The 15,318-nt window shown below is 38.3% G+C and overlaps 1 protein-coding gene across 2 annotated transcripts in view; it reads left to right on the top strand.

Moving 5' to 3' along the window:
- Positions 1-15,318, top strand: part of Usp6nl (USP6 N-terminal like) — a 142,158-nt gene that overhangs the window by 109,083 nt on the left and 17,757 nt on the right. Inside the window, exons 8-14 of one of the 2 annotated variants that reach the window (XM_036188225.1) lie at positions 1,908-2,017; positions 4,244-4,292; positions 5,064-5,184; positions 8,293-8,387; positions 8,972-9,037; positions 9,132-9,231; positions 11,690-11,842. In XM_036188225.1, coding sequence (XP_036044118.1) covers positions 1,908-2,017; positions 4,244-4,292; positions 5,064-5,184; positions 8,293-8,387; positions 8,972-9,037; positions 9,132-9,231; positions 11,690-11,842 — 694 coding nt within the window. The remainder of the gene's footprint in view (positions 1-1,907; positions 2,018-4,243; positions 4,293-5,063; positions 5,185-8,292; positions 8,388-8,971; positions 9,038-9,131; positions 9,232-11,689; positions 11,843-15,318) is intronic. The other variant, XM_036188226.1, reaches the window with a different exon arrangement.

Below are 15,318 nucleotides of genomic sequence, written 5' to 3'. Positions count from 1 at the left end.
TCCCACTCTACAGTGACATCACTGTCCACTGTCCTGAAGCCCCGTCTGGGCACACAGCTTTGTTTAATGCCTTACTTTCAAGTAAAAACAGATAACAAAATATTAGTAGTCATTTGAGGAAAGAGACTTAAATTGGAAACAAATAAAAACAAGTAGAAAAATACACCATAGAATAAGAAGAAAGCCTAAAAGATTGTTGTTAATATCTTCAGAGAAATGAAATCAATATTGCATCCATAAAACAAGCATAGGAAGCCATAAAAAGGAGCATTCTGTAGCAACAAAGACCTTAGGAATATAAAAAATAGAAATGAAAGACTTAATTGAAAATAACAATTGAAGAAATTTTTCAGAAAATAAAATTTAAAGACATAGATATGAACACTGATAGAGAAAAAAGAAAATGAGCTGATTGCTGAGGAGATCCCACACTATAATAACCAAGCTCCGGAAAGAAAATGGAATCATGGCAGGGGAGGAAGAGGAAATTGATAGAGGAATCCAGAATCATTAAAGACAGTTTTGCAGAGATGAGAATGTATGAATTTGTAAGATTAAAAGTGCCCAAGCTGGTGGATGAAAATAGATCTAGAACAAGTAAAGAAATGGGCAACTTCTAAACAGAGTGCTCCCACCAGCTTTCAAACATGGAGAATACTTCCATCAACTTGCAAACATAGAAAATACTCCCATCAACTTCTATACATAGAGAGTACTCCCATCAACTTCCAAACATGGAGAATACTCCCATCAACTTCCAAACATGGAGAATACTCCCCCATCAACTTCCAGAAAAGATTTTGCATAAAAAGTAAGAATTCCAGTGGCAGCACAGGGCAGAAAATGATAAAGCAGTGCCTTTTGAGCAAGAATACTTGTAATTTATAATTCTTAAGCAGCTTCCAGAGTCATCTGAAAGAGTAAGTCACCAGATACTTAAGGTTTCCAAACCTTTGTTTCTATGGTGCCCATTCACAGTAACTATTGGAGAATGCAGTCCATAAACCAAGACCCAGGAATCAGGGACGCAGCCTCAGAGCAAAGCTGAAGAAGTGTCAATAGATGGTGAAGGAAGCCCTTGGACCAGAGGCAGTAGCCCCGAGGACAAGCCACCCAAGCAGAGGCGTGGCTGGCTGCTTTGGTAGAAAGTTTAAGAAGTTGGCCATTAGGTAGGCCTAGCTCTGTAGTGCATGTCTTTATACCCAGCACTCAGGAGGCAGTAGCAGACAGATAGATCTCTGTGAGTTCAAGGCCAGTCTTGTCTCTGTAGTGAGTTCCAGGCCAGCTAAGACTACATAGTGAGACCCCCCCAAAAAAAACCCCAAAAGATGGAAAAAAAAAAAAAGAAAAGAAACTGGTCAGTATTTGTTAAGATATCCTGTGAATTCTAAAAAGTGCTTCAGACTTGATGTTGAATTTCCTACAAGGATGTAGAGAGTGAAGCAAATCAAGAAGTAGTCATTCATTCCAAGGAAAGAAAATACTGAGCCAGAGAGAAAAAGAATTCCTTGTAGAGTGTACCACTCAGCCATCTTAGTCCTACAAACCTCAGATGTTCCCTGACCTAAATCTCACTGTGATACCATGGAAGAGAAAGGAAGGGGGGAAGGGCCATGAGCAGAGTAGATGGGGCATGGAAGGAAGGAAAGTTTTCTTTGTATGTCTTTTTATATTGCCTAGATCTTTCTTTAAACCCTGAGAATGATTTTCCCAGCTCTACCCTCTGCCAATACATACATACATACATACACACACACATACATACATACATACATACACACACACACATACATACATACACACGCATGCACAGTTTTTTTAATGAGGATCATTTTGCTATTTATCATAGACTTCCAGCAAGTGATTTTCATAAAAATATGTTTTCTTCTCTTCTTTTTCGTCTTCAGAAATTAAAACATAGAGCACGGGGTTGTTCACCTGACATCAGACAAATAGACCTTGACGTGAACCGCACATTTAGGAACCATATTATGTTTAGAGACAGATATGGTGTTAAGTAAGTAAAGTTTAATATTATAAAATGTGAATAGAATGTGTAAATGATCTTTATTGGAATCTTTAAGGTAAACTGTACTTTTAGAATGTCTTGTTTGAACTATAATCTTTATTTAGATCCTAAAGGCTTTTGCAGATCATTGAGTCCATGTTGACTGAAACTGGGGTCTGACTTCATTTAACATTTTAAAACATTGACATAGTACATGCTGTAAAGTTGGTAAGGGATTATTTTATGATTTTAAAATTTTTAAAAATATTTTGTGGACACTGAGGAGGCTGAGGCAGGAGGATTGCAAGTTTGAGGCCATTGATAGACATGAGAGCTTGTATGTGTTTGAAAACTGGTAGTAGTAAGTTTATCTCTCTGTGACCCATGGGTGAATGGAACCTGGAAGAGAGAGAGTGAGTTAATGAGAGGTTAATGAATGGAGTGTGACGAGCATCTGTCCTTACCACACACAGGTGGCCATCACTAGGTCAGTATATGGATGAAAAGGTGCTGTTGTGCCAACCTCTGCATCATCTAGAATCCAGCCAGCAAAACAGAAACTGTAGATCTGTGTTAAGATTGGCTTGACCAGAAAGTGCAGGCTAGAAGCACATGGTGTTCCGTCTGTTTGGATTGCCTTGGATAATTTCCCCAATTCAATTCAACATCTGTAAAGGACTTGACAGCAGCACCTAAGTCCGTACCTGAGTAATGAGGGGATTGTAGCATAGCTGCTGACTGTTATAGTTGACCATTGCAGCTTGTCCTTGTCAACCTGGTGCTCGCACACATCCCTTTAAACCATTCTGATTTCTGTGTGAGGCCATAACAAAACCATACATCTGTCTAGCATGATGCAACTATTTTACTAACAGCTGAAAACATACCAATCCTTTGTCCACAAGTGGATTCCAAGTCCTTTGCTGGTAGTCATGTTTAAATACTGTCGTATAGAGTTACCTATTAATACTTCTAATATAAGATGTTAAGAGAAAGAAAATACAAATATATAGACATTCACACAAAAATATAAGGGAAAAGTGCTAGTGATTACTGCAGTTATCTCTTTGACTAGCCATTTGTCATGGTATTTATCAATACATTTTTCCATTGCCTGTCTCTCAGCAAGTACCTCAGCTGTGCCTCAGGGCTTAGGACTTGAGTCCTGAAAAATCTGGACCATTAGCAGTCTCCCTAAATTATGTTGCTATAGTTTTCCATAGCTTTCTTTACACATGTACTCTTTGTATGTACTTAATACATACTAGGGCTGGAGAGATGGCTCAGAGGTTAAGAGCACTGACTGCTCTTCCAGAGGTCCTGAGTTCAATTCCCAGCAACCACATGGTGGCTCACAACCATCTGTAATGAGATCTGGTGCCCTCTTCTGGCCTACAGTCATACATGCCGTATACATAATAATTAAATAAATCTTTAAAAAAAAAATACTAAGAAATTCCCCAAATAGTCCCCTTTATTCCGGATGTGATTCCTTTGTGTCCTTTAGCATCAACTTCTCTCATAGTAATCAGGGTCAAGGTCACCCTGTCCAATGCAGTCATTGTGCCTCCCTATGAGATCTTTCCTCTTATCTGTTCTGCTTGGGGTTTTGAGATAGGTTCTTACTGTATAGCCCAGGATGACTTAGAACTTGTGATCCTCCTGCCCTAGCCCCTGGGTGCAGGATTACAGATGTGCACCATCAGGCCAGTGCTGTTAGAAGTGAGTCAGCAAAGATAGAAATGGCACAGACTGCAGTGATGAGTCGTTAGGAGTGTGGTGAGTGCAGCTCTCCTGCCTCCACTCGGATGGGTCAGCTAGTCCTAGGCTGGGACAGTTGAGCCTCTTAGGGGTGTCTTCCCAGGCTGCCACTTCCTGTGCTTAGCTGCTGCTGTACGAGTCTTCAAGAGGCTGTCGACATGTTTCACCAGTAGCTTCAGAGTAAGATAGCTGAGTGCAAGAAGGAAGTGCACTTCAGAAAGTCAGCAAAGCCCTGATACTTCCCTTATGAAGTCTCTCTGTCCGGATGTATGATGATGTAGTCTCAATTGAAACTGTTGAGAATTCTGGTGCAGTTTGAGCTTGGGATGCTTTTAAAAAAATCAAAATAGTAATTTTATCTGGATTCTCTTTGTTTTTAGTCAACCTGGTGTTTTTTTAAGTTTATTGTTTTAAAAATTAAATTATTTTAAAAACTAAGTAAATTATATTTAATAAAAATTTTCAATTCTCTAGGCAACAATCCTTATTCCATGTTCTTGCTGCATATTCTATCTATAATACGGTAAGTTGGGGCATGCCTGCCCAGTTCTTTGAATAGCATTCTTGTTGGCACTCTCTCCCTAACATGGCACTTGTAGGCCATTCTTCATGTCAGATGGTCTCCATAGTCCCCATTAGCTCTGGTGTTTTTAGAGCTCCCATGTTGACCCATGATTTGGAAGTAGGAAAACCTAGAGAGGACCACAAGGTACCTGTGAGCCTCCCTTTTCCTCTCCCTCCAGATTGTTCTTGTTTTGTTACTTTTTCATGGTCCTTGGTTTTCTCCTTTAAGCATGTTAGACTAGGCATGGCAGGGTAGAAGTGGGAGCGCTGGCCTGCTGCCTGGGCATTACTCCTGGAGTGCTGTTGCAGTAGCCTACTTTATCCCCGTGGGAGCTCTGTGAGGAGTGGACCAGATGAAACCTTGTAGCTTTGGAAACAGAGAGGAGACAAGACGGGAACCTGAGATTTGGGGAACAATTTGCCAGCACCTGAGAACTATATACGCAATAAAATGAGTATTAACACTCTTTAGAAACTATATTTTAGTATCACATACAAACCAGGTTTTTAAAATGTAGCTTGAGGCTTTCCCCACACCTGTTTACTCTTGAGCACAGTTGTATTCTTGCATAGTATGTGCCCTGATTCTGTAGATATTGCAACAGTTATCTCTAGAATTGCCCAGTAATGTATCTAGGCATTTCCTGGTATTTATAGATTAACCTTTCTCATGTATGTGTTCATGGAATTTGATTGTAAGCCCCAAGCCTCTGTTTTCATTGCTCCTTAGGAAGTCGGGTACTGTCAGGGGATGAGCCAGATAACAGCCCTACTCCTCATGTACATGAACGAGGAAGATGCCTTCTGGGCCCTGGTCAAACTCTTCTCCGGCCCCAGACACGCTATGCATGGTAAGAAAGCCTCATACATATAAGGATTAACAAGCAAGGGGGGAAGCAACCTGAAGCAAAATCAACAGTTCCTGGTGAATTAAGTACAGCAGATGGTAATCCCAGGCCTTATTTAGTTGTTACTAATTTCTTGTTTGTTTTTTTTAGTTTTTAAAATTTTTTTAAATTTTTTGAGACAGGGTTTCTCTTCCTGGAACTCACTTGGTAGCCCAGGCTGGCCTCAAACTCACAGAGATCCACCTGCCTCTGCCTCCCAAGTGCTGGGATTAAAGGCGTGCACCACCACCGCCTGGCTTTGTTTGTTTTTTTTTTTTTAATTACTTACTACTTCTTTGATTTTTCTTTGTTAACTATTTCTGTTCACACTGAGTTTTCTTTATCTTTTTCCCAAACTGTATTACTGGCATTTTTAAATTCTTTTCTTTTTTGCCTTCAGTCAAAAGAAGTTAATTTTAGGTTTGAAAGAATTTAGGAAAACCTCTATTAGGAAAAGTAAAAGGTAACCTTTGGGCCAAAACACTTGCTGTTCTAATGAAATGTTGTCTTTCATTGAGTGCTCTGATGTATAATGTTGTTTCAGAATATTAATCAGGAAACAACACTTAGGTCTTTCAAGAAAGAGTACATAGTAATTAAGTAGTTTTATTTTTCAGGCGTGGCTTTTGCTTCTTCTAGCCTTACATCTTGTTCCATTTTAAGGAAAAGGCCAATAACATGTTTTGACCTTAATTATTTAGTATTTCAAAAAACACAAAACTCTTGTTTGTTTTCACATTAACAGATTGAGTTTAATGGCCTTTTCCTTACATTTGCCAAGAAAATGCACTGGACTTTATTTCAGAGTTGGCAGCTTGTCTTAGGCGTGAAAGTGATACTTGTTCCCATAATGTAGGATTATGTGCTCTTCTGTTTCCAGTGCCGTCTAGATGGTAGTAGCCGATTGAAGACAAGCATAGCCGAGGTTGTCACTCAGGGATAGAGCACCTGACCCTGAAGTCAGTGCCCAGCACCGGCTACACAAAGGCAGTATTAGTTACTCTAAGAACGAACCACTTAGGTCACTTTGTGAGACTTTACGCTTGTACAGTAACTGAACCTAGCACAGGGAATGCTCATTTAAATGTTTCAAAATTAGGATCCTCCATAATCTTATGATACAGTCAATCTGACAGGCTCATTTAAAGAGGGTGTGTGCGTGTGCTTTAGTCTTGCTCCCATGTTCCTCGGTAGTTATGTTAACAAATATCTGCACTAGTAAGCTCTGTCATTGAAAAAGACATCTTGACAAAAAGAACTCATCATTATCGTTGGTCTTTATCTGGGCTCCCTGGTGTTCCCAAGCTGTCCTGGAATAAAGTGGAGTGTTTCCTGCTTCTGTGATAGGTTAATTGTGTGGTGATGTTTTTATCTGATTTTAGGAAATGGTATTTTCTTTTAAACCTCTTGTGCTGACTTAGCTCCAGCTGTCACTGTCCTGTCAATTGTTCTTACAGTGTAGTTTAGGACATTCTTATGGGTGACTTTGTACTCAAGGGGTAATTTGTCTCTAGACCTGTGCAGCTTTGTGACTGAGGGTTACCTCTGCTCTTTGTACTTTCTGTGTATGGGTCAACTTAGAACTGGGCAGAGACCAATTTTAGAATACTGAGCCCAGGATGTCAATGAAACGTGAAGAAATGTTAGATAATCATAGCATGTTTAAGCTGGTTCTTACTGAAGTATATGGGCTTTTTAAAAAACACAGATTTTTCTTGAAATTTTTCTATCTCCCATTTCTGTCTAATTGACCATGAAAGTTGCTCCAATGGAAAGATAAAGATTTTTAAATAAAATCATTTTACTGTTAAAAAAACAACAACAAAAACTACTATTACTACTACTACTACTACAAAGCGAGAGACAGAATCTTTGGAAATTTTTACACAATCTGCAAAACTGAACACAAACTGTAAGTGCAGTGTTTCATTACTGTGTTCTGGGTTCTTGAAGCACACTGGATCCCCATTGTTTTTTGCTTTGGCTTTACTTCCATTAAATCACAAGTGTGAATTTTGTGTAGTGTTAATAACCAGTATCAAGTTATATTTACAAAACTGTATGTGCATTTTGTTAAGGGTTTGTGTTAGAAAATTTACTAATTTGGTGTATTAGGATCTTTATATTGCTGATATGTTTAGAAAACCATTGTTTTTTAAATTATATGTTATGTGGAGGAATTAATGGACTCTCAGATCAAACAAATATGTGAGACTAAATTAAAGCAAAATCGGTTTCATTAAATCTGAAAGACAGCTTAATGTTTATAAGCTATTGTTAATAATGAATATCCAAGGAAAATGTGTATAACATACCTTGCTCTGGGTTCTTTGGAAACCAAAAGATGTCTATTAAAATGTCACAGATGTGCTTAGAAACTAGGTTCAAGAATACTAATTGCAGAAATAAAGTCCATTGAGTAAATGTTTTTGAAATTGATTGTATAACTATCTGAAAATATATAAAAATGGTTGTAAATTCAGTGAGCTTAAATATGCAAATCAGTACTAATTTATCATTTACAATTAGTTACTTCCTAGAAATCCTACAGATTACAATGAAGATAATTACGTATAGGTTTTGGTTTAACTTAAAGTGTCTTCATGTTTTAGCTGATGTTAAATATAGCTTATGAAAAGAATTTAAAAGTGATTTTTAAAAAATTTAGAAACACAGTAGTGGAATTGTTAATATATACTTGGAGAGTGTAGTAGGATGTGAAAGGCATTAACAGTAGAGTGGGCTGGTTGTCAAGATTGAACAGCATGTAAACTTACAGCCAGCGTTGGAAAAGGAGGCTATTTGATAAATGGATTCAGTTTCCATTGTCTTTGCTGTTAAAGTTTTCCTCTTTATCAGTTCTACAAAGTAAAGGTGATAGTTAGCAAACAAGTACTAGCTAAAAGTTTTACTATCCTAAGTTCCCATGAAATTATTTCCATGATGGGGAAGGAAAACACCCTGGTCACTAGGGATGTTCATTTTGTTTTGACTGCTCCATTATGTTACATTTTTAAGTTGGGGGTTTGTTAGTATTGTCTCTGAAGTTCTGTTTTTATGTTTGTATTCTAGGCTTTTTTGTCCAAGGTTTTCCTAAACTCTTGAGATTTCAAGAACATCATGAAAAAATTCTGAATAAATTTCTGTCCAAACTTAAGCAACACTTGGTAGGTAGATGTGTCACTGACTTATAGCCACTTACACCAAGAGTGAAGATGTGGTAATTAATTAAATTCAGCCTGAGTTCCCTGTTCCTGGTTGGCTTACTGTGTAGTCAGAATCCTCAATTGTTTGAAGAACATTAGATTTATAAAATTTAGTATTAATTGACTACCACAGTCTTAATTCATAGGTTCAGATTACTTCTATGAAGCTGATAAATACTAATAATAAAAATTTTACAAATGTGTGATTTCTCCATTTTTTTTTAGGTTTTAAATTGTACAGATAGTATTATAAGAAGCATAAAAATTGCTTCCTTAGGAATCACATGCATGCTTTACTATAAAATATAATGGTGTAATGAAGCAGTTCACTGCAAAATATACTAATGATTGTGTTACATTCCCAGTATGGTGACATAATTCTTGTGATAATTCTTATTAGTTAAATTTGGGAATTAAAAACAGGAATAGAAAAACAGTATGAAAATATTTGTAATGAGATGGTTATGTGCTCACCTTTGACAATTACCTTACTGTTGATATTTTGTTTGCTACAACTCAGAAATTATGAGATCTTTGTTTTTTAGGATTCTCAAGAAATCTACACAAGTTTTTATACAATGAAATGGTTTTTTCAGTGTTTTCTTGATCGAGTAAGTACTTTTTAGAAAGCTCAGTTCTGAAAGTCCACGGCCAAGGTAAGAGGAGCACTAACAGTACATCGCTATGCTTTGTCCTTTGTTACAGACCCCCTTTATGCTGAACCTCAGGATATGGGACATCTATATCTTTGAAGGAGAGAGGATTCTTACAGCTATGTCTTACACAATCTTGAAATTACACCGAAGTAAGGACACATGGCTTATTTTAACTCCTACTAGCTTGGGCTCCCTCTACATTATGCTATTTTTTTAGTGGTTTTGAAAACTACTGCTTGTTTTTACATTTTTCTTGACGATCATCCGAGAACTCCTGACTCTCGGGACTAGACACATGTTCCATCCGAAGGTCTTGGATCCTTCCTCCTGTGTCACTTTCATTTTCACACTTAAACCATGGGATGCGGGTCTCAGCGTCACTAATAACATTCTTCACGTACTGGTTTCCACTGGGACCCTGTTCTTCTAGTTGGTCTGTGTCTCAGGTTTGTGGTAAGGCAGAGAGAGCAAAGAAACAAGGCCTCCTAAGTGAGTGGGCCGGAAAAAGAAATATGTCTATTACTGTTTCTTTCTCTAAGAGAAAGTACATCCGGTTTCAAGCCCTGGATGGGACTTGACTGTCATGGCCTCTGGGGCAGTTGCATTAAGAGTCTATCACTGCATAAATGTGGCAAGGTTTTCAGAACAAAAACTGAGGCCTTTTAGTCTTCAGTTGCGGTATTTGAGTGGCTCTGTGATATTATGTGTCAGGAAATGAGAGTTTTTCTAGCACTTTCATTTCAACCTTAAGCCTTGTGACTCCTCTTGAATCTCTGTAGAGATGTGGGTCATGGCAGCCTAGAACTTTGTTGTGTACATGCACATTTGTGTGTACCCTGGTCTTGTACATCATTCTTGAATGGTTGTTTGGCATTCTAAGTCATAAACCAGTTGAGAACATGGGGTCAAGTTTATGGGTTGTGTCCCTGCTATTCCTGGCTATACTCAATGCTTTCATTGAGATTTCTTGGTCACTGACTTGGACACAGTGAACACATCAGTGCCACATTAACCATGCTTCACCTGTGATGAGACCTCGGTATCTGTGCCTTTCCAGGGAAGCTGTCAGAAATGCTGTGGTTATGGCCCAACACACAGCCTAACACCAAAACAAAGTGGCAACACATTTCCTTGCCAGAATCGGGTTGTGTCATTGCTGGGTGAAAGCCCTTTGTCTTCCTCCTCTCCTTTTCCTATCTGCACGTCACTACTCTTGTTACAGGTTATAAATAGATCAAAATATACTTAAAAAGTATATCTTAATTAAACAGTAGTTTAATTGTCCTCAACAGTGAAAAAATGGAAGTGTAATGTTTATATTTCTTTATAGCTCTCATCTCCCTCTTAAATTATGTTACGTAATGTGACTCTTTATCCTTTACAAATGAACTCTGAGCATAGCAATTACTTTACTTGCCACTGTGTCATTAGATGGTAGAAGCTATAACAAAGCCTGCCTGCTGCTCTTTCATTCTCTTGTTTAGGAAGCAAAGCTCTCACACCTTCAGTGAGTTTCCTGTACCACCATACACTTCTAGGTATGCATAGAAGAATAAATGTTGAGGAACAGGGGGCAGTGAGAGATGTTGCCCTTGGGCTACAAAGTTTCACTGGATAGCAGGATAAATTTTGAAGCTGTACTATGTGGATTAGTGAGCACAGTTAGAGTTAGGTCTAACATACTGAAAGTTACTAAGAGTGTAGATTTTAAATGATTTCCTCACAAAAGTGAGTATGCTTGTTGGTGGATCAAAATCCACCAAATAGTCACATTGATATAGTCCTTCCACAGTGGTCAACCTTTATTAAAACACTGTGTGGTGTGCTAGAAGGTTTTACAGTATGTCACTTGCTAGTTTAAAAAAAAAATAGATAACAAAACAGAAAAAAAATCTCTGGGTGCCTTAACAGCTGACACTAGCCAGAGTCTTTTTTGTTTCTTCCTGATTGCTTCAAAACTAGCACTACTGGAGAGTCAGCACACAGTGGTTTTAAATGGAAAATAAATCAGAAACAGTGCTGCTCAGTTAGTATCACTGCTAATAATAGTTGAGAGGTAGCATTTGCATGCTTTGAATAAGGCCAGGAAAGTGAGCTCAGACAGTGTACGGTGTGTTGTGGGTTGACGCCCAGGCATGCAGATGGACAGGACACATCTAAGGTACGGGCAGTGACATCTTAGTGGGTGTCTATTTCTTCTTTCCTAATAAGGCTAATTTCCTCAGTAGAACTAATACAAATAAGATTGATAATCCTTTTTTGAGGGGAATTTTCTAACATTGTGTTAGTTAAAGAAGACTTGTCAGTCTGAGTTAGAGTTCCAGCCAATAAATGAGATAAATAAACATTTACTGACTCAGGAGCTCCTGTTGTAGGTTAGTACTAATGCCCGGACGTGTTTACTCTGAAACTGGTGAGAAAGTGTTTGGTCTCCCTCCTCCTAAGATCAGCCTGCTGTTTCTAATGTCCAAATACTACCCTACTGAGTTTTAATGGTGTTCACGATGCCGAATGTAAGTTGTCTGTAATCCTTTTAGTACCTTTTTAGAGCTCACTCCACTCAAATAGAACTGTTGACTGGCATTTGCATTTCTCACCCTTTCCTAGAACATCTAATGAAGTTGTCTATGGAAGAACTTGTAGAATTTCTTCAGGAGACTCTCGCCAAGGACTTTTTCTTCGAGGATGATTTTGTAATAGAGCAACTTCAGGTTTCAATGTCAGAACTAAAGCGGGCAAAATTAGATCTCCCAGAGCCTGGTAAGAAATGCCCTGGCATCCTACATCAAGTTCTAGTAGCAGAGGACACGACACAGTTAACACTGACTGTTTTCCTATTGTAAAGATGTAAGCATTACACTTGGTGATAACATAGTATCAGTTAGAGTCTTACCAGCTGCTAGTGGCTTTTCTTTCTTTAAAAAGATAATTGAAAGTTTTATACATTTATGCAATGTATTTTGATCATATCCATCCACCATCAACTCCTTCCAGTTCCCTCAAGTTCCCCAATTCTTACCTCCTTTCCAACTTCGTGTCTTTTTAAAAGTTGTTGTCATTGATTACCTCTTTACAGGTGTGTAGGGTTGTCCTTGGGGTGGGGGCAGCAACCTATCAGCAGCTATATCCCCAAAGGAGAGTTACTCTTCTCCTTCAGTAGCCATCAACTGCCAGTGACTCCTCTGCCAAGGGTGCATCTGTATTGGAATTTGTTTACAAAAGTTATTTTCTCTGACCAAAGTTAAGAACAATACAGATCTTTGGTATAAACATAAATATTTAAAAGGTGATCAGACAAACATGGTCATTTACCAAATACTACTACTACTAACTACTACTACTACTACTACTACTACTACTACTACTAATACTAATAATAATAATAATAATAATAATGGGCTTGCCCTTTAGGGCCTATAACCTATAAAAAGCCATGGGCTTTTGACCAGATTTGTAGAACCAAGCATGAAATCCCTCCTGTGGAACAGGCCTCATACCCAATCAGAAGGTGGTTGGTTACTCCTGGAACTGTCAGAGCATTATTGCAACAGTGAGCACATCTTGCCAGGCAGGCCAGTAGTGTAGCATGCGGGGGCTGGCGCTGGATGAGACCGTCTTTGTCTTTCCTCCTCCAGCAGGCAGCTAGCGCCTTCTGCTACTGTATTGAGCTGTAAAAGGGAGATCTTTTTTTCTGTTAATCAAGGTTGGTTTCTCTGTGTTCTGTGACTGAAGTGTCTTCAACAATAAGGTCTTACCATGTAGTTATGGTGACAGCCCGTGTTCTAGGACTTGGCTGACTAGTATCTCATAGGGAGGTATTTCATGCCTGTCTCTTAGATTTTCATATAATAATCATGTCTTCTGACTTCTCTTTCTCATTTTAGGAAAAAACATGTAAACATATTGATTAAATATACTTCTGTTCAAATTGAAACTTAGAAATTTGATTGACAGATTATAACTAATTTCAAGAGCCATAACAATAAACGTTTTTCACGTTTATCGTCTCGTTTGGGAACCTGAGTGCAATAGTAGAACAAGTAATGCCCTTTTGTAAATGAGGGAACCGCCAAATGCATCGCCGTTCCCAGCTCTAATGCAGGCCTCTGCGGAGAGTGTTGCCGTGTAGAGAAAAGATGCATTTGCATACTTACCTCAGAACATTCGGTTTTCTGCTGGGAACTTTGCTGGAGATTTGAAAGCAGAAAGAAAGGTGTTTTCTTACTTTGGGAGAACAGGAGAGATAGGGTGTGCACAAGCTGTGGTGTCTGTAAAGGACCCTGGTAGAGGAGGTATGGGATCCTTTGGGGACAGCTAGTGAAGAGTGAGGGAAAACCTAGAAAGATGAGAGTAACAACATTTTTAAGTTTGACTACATATTACTTGACAAAAGTATGATTTCTGAAAGAAGTTATTTTTTGCCATTTTCCTTTTTCACTGTTGTTATAGTAGATAGTGTGGTAAGGGACTAGAAAAGTGGATTCAGTTATTCATGCTAACTGGGTTTGGCATTTCCTGATCGTGTGCCCTGTTTGATGTACTTGTAAGAAAGGAAGCAGACTCTCATCAGGAAGAGTTATTTCCCCTCAGGAAACCAAGCTGTTGTGCTTTGACTTAACTGAGGGGTTTAATCAGCACTTGAGTCCTGGGGTCATTAGAATTGACAAGGAAACACCTCCTCCTCACAGTGGTAATTGAGTTGAGCATAGGCTTCAGGAAAGTGCGGCCTTTGCTAAGTGAGGTCAGCCCTCCCTGTTCAGTATAATGATGCCTATTTTCCACTAATTTTTCCCTGTAGCAGGAAATGCACTTAGGGCAACAATTACTATACTCCCCCTATTGTAACATTTGTTTTAAATTGTCTTGCCTATATTAAAGAAGAGTTTAAGGCACTTTTAAATAAAAGATACATGTAAAGAAAAAACATACACTGTAGAACTATTTAAGATCCTTACAAATACATGGTGAGGTATAGTTTGAAACCTGTGTAATAGATCATAATGACAATTGTTTAGGACCTAATTAACAACTAGTGTTTTTCAAAATGTTATTATGTGTCACATATGTGGTACTTTCTCATTTTCTCCCTATAAAAATAACTGTAGAGTTGTGCTCTTAATTTTATAGGAGTAGCAGTTTGTAAAATAGTTTGTATAATATTTCACTAGGAAGATGAGGAGAGTGTGGCTGGGAGATAAAAGGAAAGGTAGGTAGTTGGATCCAGAAACACTGTAACAGTGTTTACTTCCAGAGTGTTTCTGCCCCATGTCCTCCCATTGTTTTCCTCTCCCAAGTTGTAGACTACATATGGAACATGTGCCACATGAAATGAAGTTTTATCAAGACCCTTCCAAGTCATGTAGCAGGAATCTTCAAAGTCTTATTAATGAAATCAAACCTGAGGCCAGTTATTGGGGTGAATGCTGGAAGATCAGAAAAGCAGAACAAGCCACAGTTTCCTCACCTCGCCAGTTCCTCAGCTGGTCTTATTTCCTCAGACTGTAAGCTTCTGAGTCCTCATCCAGAATGAATCTCAGCTGAACTGTGCTGCTCCAAAGCCTAAAAGCTTAACCAGCCAAAGGCTGCTAGTTTCTGGTCTTCACGCCTTATATATCTACTTTCTGCCGTCACTCCCTGGGATTAAAGGCTGGATTTCTGGGATTAAAGGCGTGTGCCACCACTGCCTATCCCCATGTTTAATATTGCAGCCATCCTGTTCTCTGACCCCAGATAAGTTTATTTCGGGGAACACACAATATTTCGGGGAACACAATACCACCTAATTTCCCCTGCTTTTGTCTAAAATTAAAAAAAGCTTATAACTAATACAAGAAAAATCATATCCAATAAGTATATACAATACACAGTCAAGATTACATTAATGATGTGTAGTCCATTAAAATTTGACAGATTCAGGCAAAAAAACTCCATTATATATAACAATGTCCAGTCCAGTAACATTTGATAAACTCATACAAAAAATTTTCATTACTTATCCTATGTAAAACAAATAGTTCCTTTTTAAAAAGTAGATTCCATAATCTCCCTTTTTATCTTATCATATCCATATTCTCTCTCTTTTCATAATAGATTCACTAATCTACCTTTTGTCATCTTTCTCTTTCTCTTATTAGAGTAGATTCAAGGATCTACCCATTTATCCTGTTATTTTTTTATCTTTTTTCTCAGGGTAGATTCAGTGATCTATCTCATATCTATATTCTCCTTTTTCTTTT

Source organism: Onychomys torridus, chromosome 5 (genome assembly GCF_903995425.1).
Source record: "Onychomys torridus chromosome 5, mOncTor1.1, whole genome shotgun sequence".
Lineage (NCBI taxonomy): Eukaryota > Metazoa > Chordata > Mammalia > Rodentia > Cricetidae > Onychomys > Onychomys torridus.
Note: the sequence above shows the minus strand (reverse complement) of the source record. Positions and strands in the feature narration are given on the sequence as shown.